General features: G+C 45.0%; 1 protein-coding gene across 1 annotated transcript in view; it reads left to right on the forward strand.

Moving 5' to 3' along the window:
• Positions 1-24,521, forward strand: part of LOC135574403 (coiled-coil domain-containing protein 171-like) — a 142,096-nt gene that overhangs the window by 26,839 nt on the left and 90,736 nt on the right. Inside the window, 6 exon segments of the mRNA XM_065025993.1 lie at positions 2,830-3,050; positions 7,032-7,262; positions 11,092-11,259; positions 11,647-11,835; positions 18,601-19,105; positions 20,126-20,254. Of these exon segments, the coding sequence (XP_064882065.1) occupies positions 2,830-3,050; positions 7,032-7,262; positions 11,092-11,259; positions 11,647-11,835; positions 18,601-19,105; positions 20,126-20,254 (1,443 nt within the window).

Raw genomic sequence — 24,521 nt, forward strand, 5'->3', positions numbered from 1 at the left:
ATGGACCATAACCCTCACTGTAACCATAACCCTCACAGAATGGACCATAACCCTCACAGTAATGACCATAACCCTCACAGAATGGACCATAACCCTCACTGTACTGACCATAACCCTCACTGTACTGACCATAACCCTCACTGTACTCACCCTCACAGTACTGACCATAACCCTCACTGTACTGACCATAACCCTCACTGTACTGACCATAACCCTCACTGTACTGACCATAACCCTCACAGAACTGACCATAACCCTGACCATAACCCTCACAGAATGGACCATAACCCTCACTGTACTGACCATAACCATCACACCCTCACTGGACCATAACCCTCACTGTACTGACCATAACCCTCACAGAATGGACCATAACCCTCACTGAACTACCATAACCCTCACAGAACCCATAACCCTCACTGTACTGACCATAACCCTCACTGTACTGACCACAACCATAACCCTCACTGTACTGACCATAACCCTCACAGAACTGACCATAACCCTCACTGTACTGACCATAACCATAACCCTCACTGTACTGACCATAACCCTCACTGTACTGACCATAACCCTCACTGAACTGACCACAACCATAACCCTCACTGTACTGGACCATAACCCTCACTGTACTGACCATAACCCCCTCACTGTACTGACCATAACCATAACCCTCACTGTACTGACCATAACCCTCACTGTACTGACCATAACCCTCACTGTACTGACCATAACCATAACCCTCACTGTACTTACCCATAACCCTCACTGTACTGACCATAACCATAACCCTCAAACCCACTCACTGTAACCCTCACTGACCATAACCCTCACTGTACTGACCATAACCATAACCCTCACTGTACTTACCATAACCCTCACAGAACTGACCATAACCCTCACTGTACTGACCATAACCATAACCCTCACTGTGACCATAACCATAACCATAACCCTCACTGTACTGACCATAACCCTCACTGTACTGACCACAACCATACTGACCATAACCCTCACTGTACCATAACCCTCACTGTACTGACCATAACCACTGTACTGACCATAACACTCACTGTACTGACCCTCACTGTACTGACCATAACCCTCACTGTACTGACCATAACCCTCACTGTACTGACCATAACCCTCACTGTACTGACCATAACCCTCACTGTACTGACCATAACCCTCAAAAACTGACCATAACCCTCACTGTACTGACCCTCACCATAACCCTCAAACCCTCACTGTACTGACCATCACTGTACTGACCATAACTGTACTGGCCACAACCCTCACTGTACTGACCATAACCCTCACTGTACTGACCACAACCCTCACTGTACTGACCATAACCCTCACTGTACTGACCATAACCCTCACTGTACTGACCATAACCCTCACTGTACTGACCATAACCCTCACTGTACTGACCATAACCCTCACTGTACTGACCATAACCCTCACTGTACTGACCATAACCCTCACTGTACTGACCATAACCCTCACTGTACTGACCATAACCCTCACTGTACTGACCCTCACTGTACTGACCATAACCCTCACTGTACTGACCCTCACTGTACTGACCATAACCCTCACTGTACTGACCCTCACTGTACTGACCATAACCCTCACTGTACTGACCCTCATAACCCCCTCACTGTACTGACCATAACCCTCACTGTACTGTACTGACCATAACCCTCACTGTACTGACCATAACCCTCACTGTACTGACCCTCACTGTACTGACCATAACCCTCACTGTAATGACCCTCACTGTACTGACCATAACCCTCACTGTACTGACCATAACCCTCACTGTACTGACCATAACCCTCACTGTACTGACCCTCACTGTACTGACCATAACCCTCACTGTACTGACCATAACCCTCACTGTACTGACCATAACCCTCACTGTACTGACCCTCACTGTACTGACCATAACCCTCACTGTACTGACCCTCACTGTACTGACCATAACCCTCACTGTACTGACCATAACCCTCACTGTACTACCATAACCCTCACTGTACTGACCCTCACTGTACTGACCATAACCCTCACTGTACTGACCCTCACTGTACTGACCATAACCCTCACTGTACTGACCATAACCCTCACTGTACTGACCATAACCCTCACTGTACTGACCCTCACTGTACTGACCATAACCCTCACTGTACTGACCCTCACTGTACTGACCATAACCCTCACTGTACTGACCATAACCCTCACTGTACTGACCCTCACTGTACTGACCATAACCCTCACTGTACTGACCATAACCCTCACTGTACTGACCCTCACTGTACTGACCATAACCCTCACTGTACTGACCCTCACTGTACTGACCATAACCCTCACTGTACTGACCATAACCCTCACTGTACTGACCCTCACTGTACTGACCATAACCCTCACTGTACTGACCCTCACTGTACTGACCATAACCCTCACTGTACTACCATAACCCTCACTGTACTACCATAACCCTCACTGTACTACCATAACCCTCACTGTACTGACCATAACCCTCACTGTACTACCATAACTCTCACTGTACTGACCCTCACTGTACTGACCATAACCCTCACTGTACTGACCCTCACTGTACTACCATAACCCTCACTGTACTGACCATAACCCTCACTGTACTGACCATAACCCTCACTGTACTGACCATAACCCTCACTTGCCTCATATCATCACATTGTTGAATAAACGTTTCTAATGAAATCACACTGAGATTCTAATTCGGTTTCTGATATTTAGCTCTTTGCTGTTTGGTATAAAACGATGTCCTTTCTCTCCTGTGTGAAGAAGAGCCTGTTGGAGACGGAAGAAATCACAACCCCTCTACTATCATGAAGATGCTGGGGACAACCCTGACTACATACCAGACCACCCTGGACCAGACTACTACAGAGGTAACCCTCCTAACCCTGACTACATACCAGACCACCCTGGACCAGACTACTACAGAGGTAACCCTCCTAACCCTGACTACATACCAGACCACCCTGGACCAGACTACTACAGAGGTAACCCTCCTAACCCTGACTACATACCAGACCACCCTGGACCAGACTACTACAGAGGTAACCCTCCTAACCCTGACTACATACCAGACCACCCTGGACCAGACTACTACAGAGGTAACCCTCCTAACCCTGACTACATACCAGACCACCCTGGACCAGACTACTACAGAGGTAACCCTCCTAACCCTGACTACATACCAGACCACCCTGGACCACTACAACAGAGGTAACCTCCTAAGCAGACTACATACCAGACCACCCTGGACCAGACTACTACAGAGGTAACCCTCCTAACCCTGACTACATACCAGACCACCCTGGACCAGACCACCCTGGACTACAGAGGTAACCCTCCTAACCCTGACTACATACCAGACCACCCTGGACCAGACTACTACAGAGGTAACCCTCCTAACCCTGACTACATACCAGACCACCCTGGACCAGACTACTACAGAGGTAACCCTCCTAACCCTGACTACATGTCAGACCACCCTGGACCAGACTACTACAGAGGTAACCCTCCTAACCCTGTAACCCTCCTAACCCTGACTACATGTCAGACCACCCTGGACCAGACTACTACAGAGGTAACCCTCCTAACCCTGACTACATACCAGACCACCCTGGACCAGACTACTACAGAGGTAACCCTCCTAACCCTGACTACATACCAGACCACCCTGGACCAGACTACTACAGGTGGTAACCCTCCTAACCCTGACTACATACCAGACCACCCTGGACCAGACTAGTGGTTAGAGTGTAACCCTCCTAACCCTGACTACATACCAGACCACCCTGGACCAGAGACTACTACAGGCGGTAACCCTCCTAACCCTGACTACATACCAGACCACCCTGGACCAGACTACTACAGTGGTCCTAACCCTGACTGTACAGGGGGACAGACCACCCTGGACCAGACTACTACAGAGGTAACCCTCCTAACCCTGACTACATACCAGACCACCCTGGACCAGACTAGACTACTACAGACCACCCTGGTAGGGTCCCTAACCCTGACTACATACCAGACCACCCTGGACCAGACTACTACAGAGGTAACCCTAGGGTAACCTGACTACATACCAGACCACCCTGGACCAGACTACTACAGAGGTAACCCTCCTAACCCTGACTACATACTGGCCTAGTGGTTAGAGACCACCCTGGACCAGACTACTAGAGGTAACCCTCCTAACCCTGACTACATACCAGACCACCCTGGACCAGACTAGAGAGGTAACCCTCCTAACCCTGACTACATGTCAGACCACCCTGGACCAGTACTTAGAGGTAACCCTCCTAACCCTGACTACATACCAGACCACCCTGGTTAGACTGTACAGAGGTAACCCTGGCCTAACCCTGACTACATACCAGACCACCCTGGACCAGTGGTTAGAGTAACCCTCCTAACCCTGACTACATACCAGACCACCCTGGTTAGAGTGTAGAGGTGGTAACCCTCCTAACCCTGAGTGGTTAGAGACCACCCTGGAGAGACTACTACAGAGGTAGCCTAACCCTGACTACAGTGTAGACCACCCTGGACCAGACTACTACAGTGGTTAGAGTGTAACCCTGACTATGGTAGCCAGTGGTTAGACTACTACAGGTGGTAACCCTCCTAACCTGAGTGGTTAGAGTGTACCCTGGACCAGACTACTAGAGGTTAGACCCTGTAACCCTGACTATGGTAGACCACCCTGGTTAGAGTGTAGAGGGGTATGGTAGCCCTGAGTGGTTAGAGTGTAGACTACTACAGAGGGCCCTCCTGGTACCCTGACTAGACCACCCTAGACCAGACTGTAGAGGGGGTAGGGTGGCCTAGTGGTTAGAGTGTAGAGGGTGTAGGGTAGCCTAGTGGTTAGAGTGTAGAGGGGTTGGGTAGCCTAGTGGTTAGAGTGTAGAGACCACCCTGGACCAGACTACTACAGTGGTTAACCCTGTAACCCTGACTTACATACCAGACCACCCTGGACCAGCTACTAGTGGTTAGAGTGTAGAGGGGGTGACTACATAGACCACCCTGGTTAGAGTGTAGAGGCGGTAACCCTCCTAACCCTGAGTGGTTAGAGTGTAGACCACCCTGGAGCCTAGTGGTTAGAGTGTAGTGGTTAGCCCTGTGTAGAGTGTAGACCACCCTGGACCTGGTGGTCCTGGATCAGAACAGTCAGTGTAGAGGGTCCAGGAGGGTTCAGTGGTTAGAGTGTAGAGGTCCTGGATGGTAGCCTAGTGGAGAGTGTAGGGGGTAGGAGTTCAGCCTAGTGGTTAGAGTGTAGAGGGGTATGGTAGCCTAGTGGTTAGAGTGTAGAGGCGGTATGGTAGCCTAGTGGTTGAGTGTCAGAACAGAAGAGTCACTTAGAGGTGGTAGGGGCCTAGTGGTTAGGACATGTAGAGGTGGCAGGGTGGCCTAGTGGTTAGAGTGGGGACAGAGGGGGTATGGTAGTCTGCAGTGGTTAGAGTGTAGAGGGGGTAGGGTGGCCTAGTGGTTAGAGTGTAGAGGGGGTAGGGGGACCTAGTGGTTAGAGTGTAGAGGGGGTAGGGGGCCTAGTGGTTAGAGGGTAGAGGTGGTATGGTAGCCTAGTGGTTAGAGTGTAGTGGTGGTATGGTGGCCTAGTGGTTAGAGTGTAGAGGGGTAGGTAGCCTAGTGGTTTTAGTGTTAGAGGGGTATGGTAGCCTAGTGGTTAGAGTGTAGAGGGGGCAGGGTACCTAGTGGTTAGAGTGTAGAGGGGGCAGGGTAGCCTAGTGGTTAGAGTGTAGAGGTGGTATGGTAGCCTAGTGGTTAGAGTGTAGAGGTGGTAGGGTAGCCTAGTGGTTAGAGTGTAGAGGTGGTATGGTAGCCTAATGGTTAGAGTGTAGGGTGGCCTAGGGTAGCCTAGTGGTTAGAGTGTAGAGGCTGCAGGGTGGCCTAGTGGTTAGAGTGTAGAGGTTAGTATGGTAGCCTAGTGGTTAGAGTGTAGAGGGGGTTAGGGTAGCGTAGTGGTTAGAGTGTAGAGGGGTAGGGTGGCCTAGTGGTTAGAGTGTAGAGGGGGCAGGGTAGCCTAGTGGTTAGAGTGTAGAGGGTGTAGGGTAGCCTAGTGGTTAGAGTGTAGAGGTGGTAGTGTAGCCTAGTGGTTAGAGTGTAGAGGGGGCAGGGTAGCCTAGTGGTTAGAGTGTAGAGGTGGTAGGGTAGCCTAGTGGTTAGAGTGTAGAGGTGGTAGGGTAGCCTAGTGGTTAGAGTGTAGAGGGGGCAGGGTAGCCTAGTGGTTAGAGTGTAGAGGGGGTATGGTAGCCTAGTGGTTAGAGTGTAGAGGCGGAGGGGGTGGCCTAGTGGTTAGAGTGTAGAGGTGGTAGGGTAGCCTAGTGGTTAGAGTGTAGAGGTGGTAGGGTGGCCTAGTGGTTACCACTGGTGTGGAGGGTATGGTTAACCTAGCTCTTTTTTTTTTCTCTCTCTCTGTCTGTCTCTGTCTCGCTCTCTCTCTGTCTCTCTCCTGTCTCTTCTCTCTCTCTCTCTCTGGTCTCCTCTCTCTTAGAGTCTCTCTGTCTCCTCTCTCTCTGGTTAGAGTCTTCTCTGTCTATGGTCTCTGTCTCTCTGGTCTCTCTGTCTCTCTGTCTCTGTCCTCTGGTTCTCTCTCTCTCTGTCTCCTCTCTCTCTGTCTCCTCTCTCTCTGGTCTAGAGTGTCTCTGTCTGTCTCTGTCTCCTAGTGGTTAGAGTGTCTCTCTCTGTCTCCTCTCTGGTCTGTCTCTCTCTCTCTCTCTCTCTCTCTCTCTGTCTCTCTCTCTCTCTCTCTCTAGCCTAGTGGTCTCTCTGTAGAGGCTCTCTCTCTCTCTCTGTCTCTCTCTCTCTCTCTCTCTCTCTCTCTGTCTCTCTCTGTCTCTGTCTCTCTCTGTCTTAGTGGTTCTCTCTGTCTCTCTCTGTAGGGTCTCTCTCTCTCTCTCTTAGAGTGTAGAGGGGTAGGAGCTCCGTGGTTAGCGTGTCTGACTGTAACAGAGTTACAGCGTCTGAGATCCCAGTGTTCTGAAAAGACGCTCCAGACCAACCGACTACAGACTGACTTACAGACGTCCCAGCAACACTGGGAGAGGGAGAGAGAAAGGGAGAAGCAGAGAGAAGGAGAGGGTAGAAAACGAGGGAAGGAGTTAGGAGAAGGAGGGAGGGAGGACCGTGGTTAGTTGCAGGCAGAAGTTCAGAGGATCAGACAACTCAATCAGAAAGATTCTCAGGTAAAAAGAGTCTCTGTTTGGAGTAGAAGTCTCTGATTCTTCCTATTCATTCTTCCACCCCAGTTGGTCTGTTCTGTTACTGTGTTTCATAAAGCCCTGTTTATCCCTCTAGTAAACATGACAGTTGGTCTGTTACTGTGTTTTATAAAGCCCTGTTTATCCCTCTAGTAAACATGACAGTTGGTCTGTCACTGTGTTTTATAAAGCCCTGTTTATCCCTCTAGTAAACATGACAGTTGGTCTGTTACTGTGTTTCATAAAGCCCTGTTTATCCCTCTAGTAAACATGACAGTTGGTCTGTTACTGTGTTTTATAAAGCCCTGTTTATCCCTCTAGTAAACATGACAGTTGGTCTGTCACTGTGTTTTATAAAGCCCTGTTTATCCCTCTAGTAAACATGACAGTTGGTCTGTTACTGTGTTTTATAAAGCCCTGTTTATCCCTCTAGTAAACATGACAGTTGGTCTGTCAGTGTTTTATAAAGCCCTGTTTATCCTCTGGTAAACATGTAGTTGGTCTGTTACTGTGTTTTATAAAGCCCTGTTTATCCACCACTGGTAAACTGACAGTTGGTCTGTCACTGTGTTTTATAAAGCCCTGTTTTTCCTCTCTAGTAAACATGTCTGTTGGTCTGTTCTGTTACTGTGTTTTATAAAGCCCTGTCTCCTCTAGTCTCTGTTACTGTTGGTCTGTTACTGTGTTTTATAAAGCTCTGTTTGTCCCTCTCTAAACATGACAGTTGTCTGTTCTCTGTCTTTTATAAAGCCCTGTTTATCCCTCTAGTAAACATCAGTTGGTCTGTCTGTTACTGTCTTTATAAAGCCCTCTCCTCAAGTCTGTCTGGTCTGTCTCTGTTACTGTGTTTTCTCCCTGTCTTATCCTCTCTGTTAGTAAACATGACAGTTGTCTGTTACTGTGTTTTATAAAGCCCTGTTTATCCCTCTAGTAAACATGACAGTTCTCTGTTACTGTGTTTTATAAAGCCCTCTTTATCCTCTCTGTAAACATGACAGTTGGTCTGTTACTGTGTTTTATAAAGCCCTGTTTATCCCTCTAGTAAACTGACAGTTGTCTCTGTTACTGTGTTTTATAAAGCCCTGTTTATCCCTCTAGTAAACATGACTCTGGTCTGTTACTGTGTTTCATAAAGCCCTGTTTATCCCTCTAGTCAACATGACAGTTGGTCTGTTACTGTGTTTTATAAAGCCCTGTTTATCCTCTCTGTTACATGACAGTTGGTCTGTTCTGTGTTCTGAAAAGCCCTGTTTACCCTCTAGTAAACTGACAGTTGGTCTGTCTGTTACTGTGGGATAAAGCCCTGTTTATCCCTCTAGTAAACATGACAGTTGGTCTGTTAGTGTTTTGAAAGCCCTGTTTATCCCTCTAGTAAACATGACAGTTGGTCTGTTACTGTGTTTTATAAAGCCCTGTTTATCCCTCTAGTAAACATGGCAGTTGGTCTGGTCTGTTCTCTGTTTTATAAAGTCTCTGTTTATCCCTATTCAGTAAACTGACCCCAGTTGGTCTGTTCTGTTACTGTGTTTTATAAAGCCCTGTTTATCCCTCTAGTAAACATGACTGTTGGTCTGTTACTGTGTTTTATAAAGCCCTGTTTATCCCTCTAGTAAACATGACAGTTGGTCTGTTACTGTGTTTTATAAAGCCCTGTTTATCCCTCTAGTAAACATGACAGTTGGTCTGTTACTGTGTTTTATAAAGCCCTGTTTATCCCTCTAGTAAACATGACAGTTGGTCTGTTACTGTGTTTCATAAAGCCCTGTTTATCCCTCTAGTAAACATGACAGTTGGTCTGTCACTGTGTTTTATAAAGCCCTGTTTATCCCTCTAGTAAACATGACAGTTGGTCTGTTACTGTGTTTTATAAAGCCCTGTTTATCCCTCTAGTAAACATGACAGTTGGTCTGTTACTGTGTTTTATAAAGTGTGTCTCTCTGTTACTGTTTGGCTCACCCAAGTGTCTGTGTGTCTCCCTGTTTACTGTTTGGCTCACCCAGTGTCTGTGTGTGTTTTTAAAGCCTGTTTGGCTCTACCCAAGTGTCTGTTGGTCTGTTACTGTGTTGTGTCTGTTACTGCTTATAAAGCCCTGTTTATCCCTCTGTTAACATGTTTGGCTCACCCAAGTGTCTTTATAAAGCCCTCTGTTATCTGTTTGGCTCACCATGACAGTTGGTCTCTCTGTTACTGTGTTTTATCAAGTCCTGTTTATCCCTCTGTTAACATGACAGTTGGTCTCACTGTGTTTGTAAAGTGTTTATCCCTCTGTTAACTGTTTGGCTCACCCAAGTTCTCTGTGTGTGTCTCTGTTAAAGCCCTGTTTATCTCACCCAAGTGTCTGTTGGTCTCTGTTACTGTTTTTATAAAGTCTGTTTATCCCTCTGTAAACATGACTGTTGGTCTGTCACTGTGTTTCAAGTGCCCTGTTTATCCCTCTGTCAGTTGGTCTGTCACTGTGTTTTAAAAGCCCAAGTTTATCCCTCTAGTAAACTGACAGTTGGTCTGTTACTGTGTTTTATAAAGCCAAGTGTCTGTCCCTCTAGTAAACATGACAGTTGGTCTGGTCTGTGTCTGTGTGTCTCTCTGTTACTGTTTGGCTCACCCAAGTGTCTGTGTGTGTGTCTCTGTTACTGTTTGGCTCACCCAAGTGTCTGTGTGTGTCTCTGTTACTGTTTGGCTCACCCAAGTGTCTGTGTCTCTCTGTTACTGTTTGGCTCACCCAAGTGTCTGTGTGTCTCTCTGTTACTGTTTGGCTCACCCAAGTGTCTGTGTCTCTCTGTTACTGTTTGGCTCACCCAAGTGTCTGTGTGTCTCTCTGTTACTGTTTGGCTCACCCAAGTGTCTGTGTGTGTCTCTGTTAGTTTGGCTCACCCAAGTGTCTGTGTGTGTCTCTGTTACTGTTTGGCTCACCCAAGTGTCTGTGTGTCTCTGTTACTGTTTGGCTCACCCAAGTGTCTGTGTGTGTCTCTGTTACTGTTTGGCTCACCCAAGTGTCTGTGTGTGTCTCTGTTACTGTTTGGCTCACCCAAGTGTCTGTGTGTGTCTCTCTGTTACTGTTTGGCTCACCCAAGTGTCTGTGTGTCTCTGTTACTGTTTGGCTCACCCAAGTGTCTGTGTGTCTGTGTGTCTCTGTTACTGTTTGGCTCACCCAAGTGTCTGTGTCTCTGTTACTGTTTGGCTCACCCAAGTGTCTGTGTGTGTCTCTGTTACTGTTTGGCTCACCCAAGTGTCTGTGTGTGTCTCTGTTACAGTTTGGCTCACCCAAGTGTCTGTGTGTGTCTCTGTTACTGTTTGGCTCACCCAAGTGTCTGTGTGTGTCTCTGTTACTGTTTGGCTCACCCAAGTGTCTGTGTGTGTCTCTGTTACTGTTTGGCTCACCCAAGTGTCTGTGTGTCTCTCTGTTACTGTTTGGCTCACCCAAGTGTCTGTGTGTGTCTCTGTTACTGTTTGGCTCACCCAAGTGTCTGTGTGTGTCTCTGTTACTGTTTGGCTCACCCAAGTGTCTGTGTGTGTGTGTGTCTCTCTGTTACTGTTTGGCTCACCCAAGTGTCTGTGTGTGTGTGTGTCTCTCTGTTACTGTTTGGCTCACCCAAGTGTCTGTGTGTGTGTCTCTGTTACTGTTTGGCTCACCCAAGTGTCTGTGTGTCTCTCTGTTACTGTTTGGCTCACCCAAGTGTCTGTGTGTGTCTCTCTGTTACTGTTTGGCTCACCCAAGTGTCTGTGTGTGTCTCTGTTAATGTTTGGCTCACCCAAGTGTCTGTGTGTGTCTCTCTGTTACTGTTTGGCTCACCCAAGTGTCTGTGTGTCTCTGCAGGAGAAGTTGTCGTTCCTTCACGGTCTGTTCCAGCGTCTGTTGGCGGGCTGCGTCCTCGTCTCCCAGCCGCAATGCATCCTGGGTAGTTTCTCCTGGGCGGAGCTCTGTGATGTCATAACGGAACACGTCGACACCCTCACCTCTGACCTTACACGCGCCAACGAGAGGGTAGGGTGTGTGTGTGAGATGCTATTTGTTTCTCTTACAATACAGCTTACAAATGTTTACAAAATCTTTCTCTCTCCCTCCCTCACGCTCTCTCTCTCCTTTCTCTCTCTCTTTCTCCTCCATCTCTCTCTCATGCTCTCTCTCTCCTTTCTCTCTCACGCTCTCTCTCTCCTTTCTCTCTCACGCTCTCTCTCACGCTCTCTCTCCTTTCTTTCTCCTCCATCTCTCTCTCATGTCTCTCTCTCTCTTTCTCCTCCCTCTCTCTCTGTCTCTTTCTCTCTCTCTCTCTGTCTCTCTTTCTCCTCCCCCTCTCTCTCTCTACTTTCTCCCTCTCTCTCTACTTTCTCTCTCTACTCTCTCTCTCTCTCTCTCTCTCTCTCTCTCTAGGTGTCCCACCTGCAGGCTGTGTGTGAGAGTAACAGTGTGTGTGTATCTCAGCTGCAGCAGAGCCAGGAAGGGGTGTTAGTGAGAATAGAGGAGACAGTGAAACAGAGAGAAGAGACCTGGACAGCACAGAGACATGAGATGGACCAGCAACACGCACACACTGTTACACTGCTACAGGGGAAGATACAGGTAACTAACACACTGCTACAGGGGAAGATACAGGTAACTAACACACTGTTACAGGGGAAGATACAGGTAACTAACACACTGCTACAGGGGAAGATACAGGTAACTAACACACTGTTACAGGGAAGATACAGGTAACTAACACACTGCTACAGGGAAGATACAGGTAACTAACACACTGTTACACTGTTACAGGGAAGATACAGGTAACTAACACACTGCTACAGGGGAAGATACAGGTAACTAACACACTGTTACAGGGAAGATACAGGTAACTAACACACTGTTACAGGGAAGATACAGGTAACTAACACACTGTTACAGGGGAAGATACAGGTAACTAACACACTGTTACAGGGGAAGATACAGGTAACTAACACACTGTTACAGGGGAAGATACAGGTAACTAACACACTGTTACAGGGGAAGATACAGGTAACTAACACACTGTTACAGGGAAGATACAGGTAACTAACACACTGCTACAGGGGAAGATACAGGTAACTAACACACTGTTACAGGGAAGATACAGGTAACTAATACACTGTTACAGGGGAAGATACAGGTAACTAACACACTGCTACACTGTTACAGGGGAAGATACAGGTAACTAACACACTGTTACAGGGGAAGATACAGGTAACTAACACACTGTTACAGGGAAGATACAGGTAACTAACACACTGTTACAGGGGAAGATACAGGTAACTAACACACTGCTACACTGTTACAGGGAAGATACAGGTAACTAACACACTGCTACAGGGGAAGATACAGGTAACTAACACACTGCTACACTGTTACAGGGGAAGATACAGGTAACTAACACACTGTTACACTGTTACAGGGAAGATACAGGTAACTAACACACTGTTACAGGGAAGATACAGGTAACTAACACACTGTTACAGGGAAGATACAGGTAACTAACACACTGTTACAGGGAAGATACAGGTAACTAACACACTGCTACACTGTTACAGGGAAGATACAGGTAACTAACACACTGTTACAGGGAAGATACAGGTAACTAACACACTGCTACAGGGGAAGATACAGGTAACTAACACACTGCTACAGGGGAAGATACAGGTAACTAACACACTGCTACAGGGGAAGATACAGGTAACTAACACACTGTTACAGGGGAAGATACAGGTAACTAACACACTGCTACAGGGGAAGATACAGGTAACTAACACACTGTTACAGGGAAGATACAGGTAACTAACACACTGTTACAGGGAAGATACAGGTAACTAACACACTGCTACAGGGAAGATACAGGTAACTAACACACTGTTACAGGGAAGATACAGGTAACTAACACACTGTTACAGGGAAGATACAGGTAACTAACACACTGTTACAGGGAAGATACAGGTAACTAACACACTGTTACAGGGAAGATACAGGTAACTAACACACTGTTACAGGGAAGATACAGGTAACTAACACACTGTTACACTGTTACAGGGGAAGATACAGGTAACTAACACACTGTTACAGGGGAAGATACAGGTAACTAACACACTGTTACAGGGGAAGATACAGGTAACTAACACACTGTTACAGGGGAAGATACAGGTAACTAACACACTGTTACACTGCTACAGGGGAAGATACAGGTAACTAACATACTGTTACAGGGAAGATACAGGTAACTAACACACTGTTACAGGGAAGATACAGGTAACTAACACACTGTTACAGGGAAGATACAGGTAACTAACACACTGCTACAGGGGAAGATACAGGTAACTAACACACTGTTACAGGAAGATACAGGCAACTAACACACTGTTACAGGGAAGATACAGGTAACTAACACACTGTTACACTGTTACAGGGAAGATACATACAACTAACACACTGTTACACTGCTACAGGGAAGATACAGGTAACTAACACACTGCTACAGGGAAGATACAGGTAACTAACACACTGTTACACAGGTAACTAACACACTGCTACACAGGGTTACAGAAGATACAGGTAACTAACACACTGCTACAGGGGAAGATACAGGTAACTAACACACTGTTACAGGGAAGATACAGGTAACTAACACACTGTTACACTGCTACAGGGAAGATACAGGTAACTAACACACTGCTACAGGGAAGATACAGGTAACTAACACACTGTTACACTGTTACATGGGAAGATACAGGTAACTAACACACTGCTACAGGGGAAGATACAGGTAACTAACACACTGTTACACTGTTACAGGGGAAGATACAGGTAACTAACACACTGTTACACTGTTACAGGGAAGATACAGGTAACTAACACACTGTTACAGGGGAAGATACAGGTAACTAACACACTGTTACACTGTTACAGGGGAAGATACAGGTAACTAACACACTGCTACAGGGGAAGATACAGGTAACTAACACACTGTTACAGGGAAGATACAGGTAACTAACACACTGTTACACTGCTACAGGGAAGATACAGGTAACTAACACACTGCTACAGGGAAGATACAGGTAACTAACACACTGTTACACTGTTACAGGGGAAGATACAGGTAACTAACACACTGCTACAGGGGAAGATACAGGTAACTAACACACTGTTACACTGTTACAGGGGAAGATACAGGTAACTAACACACTGTTACACTGTTACAGGGAAGATACAGGTAACTAACACACTGTTACACTGTTACAGGGGAAGATACAGGTAACTAACACACTGTTACAGGGGAAGATACAGGTAACTAACACACTGTTACAGGGGGAGATACAGGTAACTAACACACTGTTACAGGGGAAGATACAGGTAACTAACACACTGTTACACTGCTACAGGGGAAGATACAGGTAACTAACACACTGTTACAGGGAAGATACAGGTAACTAACACACTGTTACAGGGAAGATACAGGTAACTAACACACTGTTACAGGGAAGATACAGGTAACTAACACACTGCTACAGGGGAAGATACAGGTAACTAACACACTGTTACAGTGAAGATACAGGCAACTAACACACTGTTACAGGGAAGATACAGGTAACTAACACACTGTTACACTGTTACAGGGAAGATACATACAACTAACACACTGTTACACTGCTACAGGGAAGATACAGGTAACTAACACACTGCTACAGGGAAGATACAGGTAACTAACACACTGTTACACTGTTACAGGGGAAGATACAGGTAACTAACACACTGCTACAGGGGAAGATACAGGTAACTAACACACTGTTACAGGGAAGATACAGGTAACACTGTTACACTGCTACAGGAAGATACAGGTAACTAACACTGCTACAGGGAAGATACAGGTAACTAACACACTGTTACACTGTTACAGGGGAAGATACAGGTAACTAACACACTGTTACAGGGAAGATACAGGTAACTAACACACTGTTACACTGTTACAGGGGAAGATACAGGTAACTAACACACTGTTACACTGTTACAGGGAAGATACAGGTAACTAACACACTGTTACAGGGGAAGATACAGGTAACTAACACACTGTTACACTGTTACAGGGGAAGATACAGGTAACTAACACACTGTTACACTGTTACAGGGAAGATACAGGTAACTAACACACTGTTACAGGGGAAGATACAGGTAACTAACACACTGTTACAGGGAAGATACAGGTAACTAACACACTGTTACACTGTTACAGGGAAGATACAGGTAACTAACACACTGTTACAGGGAAGATACAGGTAACTAACACACTGTTACAGGGAAGATACAGGTAACTAACACACTGTTACACTGCTACAGGGGAAGATACAGGTAACTAACACACTGTTACACTGTTACAGGGGAAGATACAGGTAACTAACACACTGCTACAGGGAAGATACAGGTAACTAACACACTGTTACACTGTTAACTAACACACTGTTACAGGGGAAGATACAGGTAACTAACACACTGCTACAGGGAAGATACAGGTAACTAACACACTGTTACAGGGAAGATACAGGTAACTAACACACTGTTACAGGGGAAGATACAGGTAACTAACACACTGTTACAGGGAAGATACAGGTAACTAACACACTGTTACACTGTTACAGGGAAGATACAGGTAACTAACACACTGTTACAGGGAAGATACAGGTAACTAACACACTGTTACAGGGAAGATACAGGTAACTAACACACTGCTACAGGGAAGATACAGGTAACTAACACACTGTTACAGGGGAAGATACAGGTAACTAACACACTGTTACAGGGGAAGATACAGGTAACTAACACACTGTTACAGGGGAAGATACAGGTAACTAACACACTGCTACAGGGGAAGATACAGGTAACTAACACACTGTTACAGGGGAAGATACAGGTAACTAACACACTGTTACAGGGGAAGATACAGGTAACTAACACACTGTTACAGGGGAAGATACAGGTAACTAACACACTGTTACAGGGGAAGATACAGGTAACTAACACACTGTTACAGGGGAAGATACAGGTAACTAACACACTGCTACAGGGGAAGATACAGGTAACTAACACACTGTTACAGGGGAAGATACAGGTAACTAACACACTGTTACACTGTTACAGGGAAGATACAGGTAACTAACACACTGTTACAGGGAAGATACAGGTAACTAACACACTGTTACAGGGAAGATACAGGTAACTAACACACTGTTACAGGGAAGATACAGGTAACTAACACACTGTTACACTGCTACAGGGAAGATACAGGTAACTAACACACTGTTACAGGGAAGATACAGGTAACTAACACACTGTTACAGGGAAGATACAGGTAACTAACACACTGTTACACTGTTACAGGGAAGATACAGGTAACTAACACACTGTTACAGGGGAAGATACAGGTAACTAACACACTGTTACAGGGAAGATACAGGTAACTAACACACTGTTACAGGGGAAGATACAGGTAACTAACTGCTACACTACTACAGGGGAAGATACAGGTAACTAACACACTGTTACAGGGAAGATACAGGTAACTAACACACTGTTACAGGAAGATACAGGTAACTAACACACTGTTACAGGAAGATACAGGTAACTAACACACTGTTACAGGGAAGATACAGGTAACTAACACACTGCTACAGGGAAGATACAGGTACAGGGGAAGATACAGGTAACTAACACACTGTTACAGGGGAAGATACAGGTAACTAACACACTGTTACAGGGAAGATACAGGTAACTAACACACTGTTACAGGGAAGATACAGGTAACTAACACACTGCTACAGGGAAGATACAGGTAACTAACACACTGTTACAGGGGAAGATACAGGTAACTAACACACTGTTACAGGGAAGATACAGGTAACTAACACACTGTTACAGGGAAGATACAGGTAACTAACACACTGTTACAGGGAAGATACAGGTAACTAACACACTGTTACACTGCTACAGGGGGAAGATACAGGTAACTAACACACTGTTACAGGAAGATACAGGTAACTAACACACTGTTACAGGAAGATACAGGTAACTGTTACAGGAAGATACAGGTAACTAACACACTGTTACAGGAAGATACAGGTAACTAACACACTGTTACAGGAAGATACAGGTAACTAACACACTGTTACAGGGAAGATACAGGTAACTAACACACTGTTACAGGGGAAGATACAGGTAACTAACACACTGTTACAGGAAGATACAGGTAACTAACACACTGTTACAGGAAGATACAGGTAACTAACACACTGTTACAGTTTACAGGAAGATACAGGTAACTAACACACTGTTACAGGAAGATACAGGTAACTAACACACTGCTACAGGGAAGATACAGGTAACTAACACACTGTTACAGGGGAAGATACAGGTAACTAACACACTGTTACACTGTTACAGGGAAGATACAGGTAACTAACACACTGTTACAGGGAAGATACAGGTAACTAACACACTGTTACAGGGGAAGATACAGGTAACTAACACACTGTTACAGGGAAGATACAGGTAACTAACACACTGTTACAGGGAAGATACAGGTAACTAACACACTGTTACAGGGAAGATACAGGTAACTAACACACTGTTACACTGTTACAGGGAAGATACAGGTAACTAACACACTGCTACAGGGAAGATACAGGTAACTAACACACTGTTACACTGTTACAGGGAAGATACAGTTAACTAACACACTGTTACAGGGAAGATACAGGTAACTAACACACTGTTACAGGGAAGATACAGGTAACTAACACACTGTTACACTGCTACAGGGGAAGATACAGGTAACTAACACAGTGTTACACTGTTACAGGGGAAGATACAGGTAACTAACACACTGCTACAGGGAAGATACAGGTAACTAACACACTGTTACAGGGGAAGATAGAGGTAACTAACACACTGCTACATGGGAAGATACAGGTAACTAACACACTGCTACAGGGGAAGATACAGGTAACTAACACACTGTTACACTGCTACAGGGGAAGATACAGGTAACTAACACACTGTTACAGGGAAGATACAGGTAACTAACACACTGTTACACTGCTACTCATACACAGAGACACATCCACACAAAAAGCACAACCAATCCTTTGGTAAATGTTTTTCTTTTTCTCTCTCGTTCTTTCTCTCTCCTTCCCTCCCCCACCCGCCCCTCTCTCACCCTCCCTTTCTCTCTCCTTCCCTCCCCCACCTCTCTCCCTCCCCCTATCTCTCTCTTTCCCTCCACCACCTCTCTCTCTCTCTCTCTCTCTCTCTCTCCCTCCTCTCTCTCTCTCTCCCTAGATGTTCGGTGCTCAGCTTGAGGAGGCCCGTCAGAGACTATCCTCACTAGAGAAAGAACGCAGCCAGCTGACCAATGACCTCGCCATGCTCCAGAAAACCCTAACCCAGTCTGACCTCCAGGGGTCAACCCTGCTCTCAGCCTGCACCCTACTGGCTGGGGCGCTCACACACCTCACACACGCCACACACACACTCCGCACACAGAAAACTCTCCTCGCGCGCCGCTTGGCGCAGCGAGAGGACCTAGAGATGGAGGTTAGAACGCTTGTACAAGCTCTAGGGGAGGGAAGAGGAGAGGGGGATGAGGAGAGGAAGGGAAGAGGGGTGAAGAGGTGGAGAAGGTGTGTGGTGTGTGTGATAGCTGTGAACAGGTTGTGTGTGTTGGGACGGGGGAGCAGACTGGTGTTTAGGGTGGGTGGGCAGAGGTACCCCTCTATAGGAGTTCGTGTTTCAGTCGTCCCTCCTCTGGAGGAGAGGGAGAAGGACTCAACACCGCCACCTAAAGGTGAGCAGGGCAATGACACAACTGCACTGTGAAATAATTATTCTGAAAATATTTGTGAATGTTTTGGAGTAGTTGATATATACAAAGGCATTCCAACCCTCTTCCTGGAGATCTACTGTCCTGTAGGTTTTCAGTCCAACCCTCTTCCTGGAGATCTACTGTCCTGTAAGTTCCCAGTCCAACCCTCTTCCTGGAGATCTACTGTCCTGTAGGTTTTCAGTCCAACCCTCTTCCTGGAGATCTACTGTCCTGTAGGTTTACAGCCCAACCCTCTTCCTGGAGATCTACTGTCCTGTAGGTTTTCAGTCCAACCCTCTTCCTGGAGATCTACTGTCCTGTAGGTTTACAGCCCAACCCTCTTCCTGGAGATCTACTGTCCTGTAAGTTCCCAGTCCAACCCTCTTCCTGGAGATCTACTGTCCTGTAGGTTCCCAGTCCAACCCTCTTCCTGGAGATCTACTGTCCTGTAGGTTTTCAGTCCAACCCTCTTCCTGGAGATCTACTGTCCTGTAGGTTTTCAGTCCAACCCTCTTCCTGGAGATCTACTGTCCTGTGGGTTTTCAGTCCAACCCACTTCCTGGAGATCTACTGTCCTGTAGGTTTTCAGTCCAACCCTCTTCCTGGAGATCTATTGTCCTGTAGGTTTTCAGTCCAACCCTCTTCCTGGAGATCTACTGTCCTGTCAGTCTCTTCCTGGAGATCTATTGTCCTGTAGGTTTTCAGTCCAACTCTCTTCCTGGAGATCTATTGTCCTGTAGGTTTTCAGTCCAACCCTCTTCCTGGAGATCTACTGTCCTGTAGGTTTTCAGTCCAACCCTTTTTGTACAACTGAAGCAAGGCACAGAATTCTTCTTTTGGAAAATAACCATTTCTGGTAAAAAAAAATAATAATAATTGTTGACACAGAAATTTTGGATGAAAAGTACTATGTTAAAAACAGCAAGATTTCTCTGGGGAATGAACTCTGAAACTATGAATGGGATAGCATCATATTAACCCCTTGCTCTCTGACTCTCTCAGGTGAAGAGGATAATGACGATGAAGGGAGAGGAGGACTGTGTGTGAGGTGGCTTCGTCGTAAAGATATCTCCTTCTTCATCATGTCTTCCATGGCTGAACTACAAGAGGCCTTAGCCTTAGAGCACACAGGTAACTCTCTCTCTCTCTCTCTCTCTCTCTCTCACACTCACACTCACACACACACACACACACACACACACACACTGAGAGAGAGTTAGCTAGCGCAAACTGGTGGAGGAATCTGGAGGTAGTGAACCAGCAGTCGGAAGGGTACTGTCTTCTATATCCCAGGTGTTATCTACCTGCTCCATGGTAACTGTCTTCTATATCCCAGGTGTTATCTACTGTCTTCTATATTCCAGGTGTTATCTACTGTCTTCTATATCCCAGGTGTTATCTACTGTCTTCTATATCCCAGGTGTTATCTACTGTCTTCTATATCCCAGGTGTTATCTACTGTCTTCTATATCCCAGGTGTTATCTACTGTCTTCTATTTCCCAGGTGTTATCTACTGTCTTCTATTTCCCAGGTGTTATCTACTGTCTTCTATATCCCAGGTGTTATCTACTGTCTTCTATATCCCAGGTGTTATCTACTGTCTTCTATATCCCAGGTGTTATCTACCTGCTCCATGGTAACTGTCTTCTATATCCCAGGTGTTATCTATTGTCTTCTATATCCCAGGTGTTATCTACTGTCTTCTATATCCCAGGTGTTATCTACTGTCTTCTATATCCCAGGTGTTATCTACTGTCTTCTATATCCCAGGTGTTATCTACTGTCTTCTATATCCCAGGTGTTATCTACTGTCTTCTATATCCCAGGTGTTATCTACTGTCTTCTATATCCCAGGTGTTATCTACTGTCTTCTATATCCCAGGTGTTATCTACCTGCTCCATGGTAACTGTCTTCTATATCCCAGGTGTTATCTACTGTCTTCTATATCCCAGGTGTTATCTACTGTCTTCTATATCCCAGGTGTTATCTACTGTCTTCTATATCCCAGGTGTTATCTACCTGCTCCATGGTAACTGTCTTCTATATCCCAGGTGTTATCTACTGTCTTCTTTATCCCAGGTGTTATCTACTGTCTTCTATATCCCAGGTGTTATCTATTGTCTTCTATATCCCAGGTGTTATCTACTGTCTTCTATATCCCAGGTGTTATCTACCTGCTCCATGGTAACTGTCTTCTATATCCCAGGTGTTATCTACCTGCTCCATGGTAACTGTCTTCTATATCCCAGGTGTTATCTACTGTCTTCTATATCCCAGGTGTTATCTACTGTCTTCTATATCCCAGGTGTTATCTACCTGCTCCATGGTAACTGTCTTCTATATCCCAGGTGTTATCTACTGTCTTCTATATCCCAGGTGTTATCTACTGTCTTCTATATCCCAGGTGTTATCTACTGTCTTCTATATCCCAGGTGTTATCTACTGTCTTCTATATCCCAGGTGTTATCTACTGTCTTCTATATCCCAGGTGTTATCTACTGTCTTCTATATCCCAGGTGTTATCTACTGTCTTCTATATCCCAGGTGTTATCTACTGTCTTCTATATCCCAGGTGTTATCTACTGTCTTCTATATCCCAGGTGTTATCTACTGTCTTCTATATCCCAGGTGTTATCTACTGTCTTCTATATCCCAGGTGTTATCTACTGTCTTCTATATCCCAGGTGTTATCTACTGTCTTCTATATCCCAGGTGTTATCTACTGTCTTCTATATCCCAGGTGTTATCTACCTGCTCTGTATGGCTGTAGCTGTATCTGTAGTGTCTGTATCTGTATCTGTAGTGTCTGTATCTGTAGTGTCTGTACCTGTATCTGTAGTGTCTGTATCTGTAGTATCTGTATCTGTATCTGTATCTGTATCTGTAGTGTCTGTATCTGTATCTGTAGTGTCTGTATCTGTAGTGTCTGTATCTGTATCTGTAGTGTCTGTATCTGTAGTGTCTGTATCTGTAGTGTCTGTATCTGTAGTATCTGTATCTGTAGGTCTGTATCTGTATCTGTCTAGTATCTGTATCTGTATCTGTATCTGTAGTGTGTATCTGTATCTGTATCTGTATCTGTATCTGTATCTGTATCTGTAGTGTCTGTATCTGTATCTGTCTGTATCTGTATCTGTAGTGTCTGTATCTGTATCTGTCTGTCTGTATCTGTAGTATCTGTATCTGTATCTGTAGTATCTGTATCTGTAGTATCTGTATCTGTAGTGTCTGTATCTGTATCTGTCTGTCTGTATCTGTAGTAGTGTCTGTATCTGTAGTGTCTGTATCTGTATGTCTGTATCTGTAGTGTCTGTATCTGTACTGTCTGTCTGTATCTGTAGTGTCTGTATCTGTAGTGTCTGTATCTGTATCTGTAGTCTGTATGTCTGTCTGTATCTGTATCTGTAGTGTCTGTATCTGTATCTGTAGTGTCTGTATCTGTATCTGTAGTATCTGTATCTGTAGTATCTGTATCTGTAGTGTCTGTATCTGTAGTGTCTGTATCTGTATCTGTAGTGTCTGTATCTGTATCTGTATCTGTAGTGTCTGTATCTGTAGTGTCTGTATCTGTACCTGTCTGTCTGTATCTGTAGTGTCTGTATCTGTACTATCTGTCTGTATCTGTAGTGTCTGTATCTGTATCTGTCTGTCTGTATCTGTAGTGTCTGTATCTGTATCTGTCTGTAGTGTATCTGTATCTGTAGTGTCTGTATCTGTAGTGTCTGTATCTGTAGTGTCTGTATCTGTATCTGTATCTGTATAGTGTCTGTATCTGTATCTGTATCTGTAGTGTCTGTATCTGTATCTGTAGTGTCTGTATCTGTAGTGTCTGTATCTGTATCTGTATCTGTATCTGTCTGTATCTGTATGTCTGTAGTATCTGTATCTGTATCTGTAGTGTCTGTATCTGTATCTGTAGTGTCTGTATCTGTAGTGTCTGTATCTGTATCTGTATCTGTAGTGTCTGTATCTGTATCTGTAGTGTCTGTATCTGTAGTGTCTGTATCTGTAGTGTCTGTATCTGTATCTGTAGTGTCTGTATCTGTAGTGTCTGTATCTGTATCTGTATCTGTAGTGTCTGTATCTGTATCTGTATCTGTAGTGTCTGTATCTGTAGTGTCTGTATCTGTAGTAGTCTGTATCTGTATCTGTATCTGTATCTGTATGTCTGTATCTAGTGTCTGTATCTGTATCTGTAGTGTCTGTATCTGTAGTGTCTGTATCTGTATCTGTAGTGTCTGTATCTGTATCTGTATCTGTATCTGTATCTGTAGTGTATCTGTAGTGTCTGTATCTGTATCTGTAGTGTCTGTATCTGTATCTGTAGTGTCTGTATCTGTATGTCTGTTTCTGTATCTGTGTCTGTATCTGTAGTGTCTGTATCTGTAGTGTCTGTATCTGTATCTGTCTGTATCTGTATCTGTAGTGTCTGTATCTGTAGTATCTGTATCTGTAGTGTCTGTATCTGTAGTGTCTGTATCTGTATCTGTCTGTATCTGTATCTGTATCTGTATCTGTAGTCTGTATCTGTATCTGTAGTGTCTGTATCTGTATCTGTAGTGTCTGTATCTGTAGTGTCTGTATCTGTAGTGTCTGTATCTGTATCTGTAGTATCTGTATCTGTATCTGTATCTGTAGTGTCTGTATCTGTAGTGTCTGTATCTGTAGTGTCTGTATCTGTATCTGTAGTGTCTGTATCTGTATCTGTAGTGTCTGTATCTGTAGTGTCTGTATCTGTAGTGTCTGTATCTGTAGTGTCTGTATCTGTATCTGTAGTATCTGTATCTGTAGTGTCTGTATCTGTAGTGTCTGTATCTGTATCTGTATCTGTAGTGTCTGTATCTGTATCTGTAGTGTCTGTATCTGTAGTGTCTGTATCTGTAGTGTGTATCTGTATCTGTAGTGTCTGTATCTATATCTGTAGTGTCTGTATCTGTAGTGTCTGTATCTGTAGTGTCTGTATCTGTAGTGTCTGTATCTGTATCTGTATCTGTAGTGTCTGTATCTGTATCTGTATCTGTAGTGTCTGTATCTGTATCTGTAGTGTCTGTATCTGTAGTATCTGTATCTGTAGTGTCTGTATCTGTAGTGTCTGTATCTGTATCTGTATCTGTAGTGTCTGTATCTGTATCTGTAGTGTCTGTGTCTGTATCTGTAGTGTCTGTATCTGTAGTGTCTGTATCTGTAGTGTCTGTATCTGTATCTGTAGTGTCTGTATCTGTAGTGTCTGTATCTGTATCTGTAGTGTCTGTATCTGTATCTGTAGTGTCTGTATCTGTATCTGTAGTGTCTGTATCTGTATCTGTATCTGTAGTGTCTGTATCTGTACTGTCTGTATCTGTAGTGTCTGTATCTGTATCTGTAGTGTCTGTATCTGTATCTGTAGTATCTGTATC

This window comes from Oncorhynchus nerka, linkage group LG12 (genome assembly GCF_034236695.1).
Source record: "Oncorhynchus nerka isolate Pitt River linkage group LG12, Oner_Uvic_2.0, whole genome shotgun sequence".
Classification (NCBI taxonomy): domain Eukaryota; kingdom Metazoa; phylum Chordata; class Actinopteri; order Salmoniformes; family Salmonidae; genus Oncorhynchus; species Oncorhynchus nerka.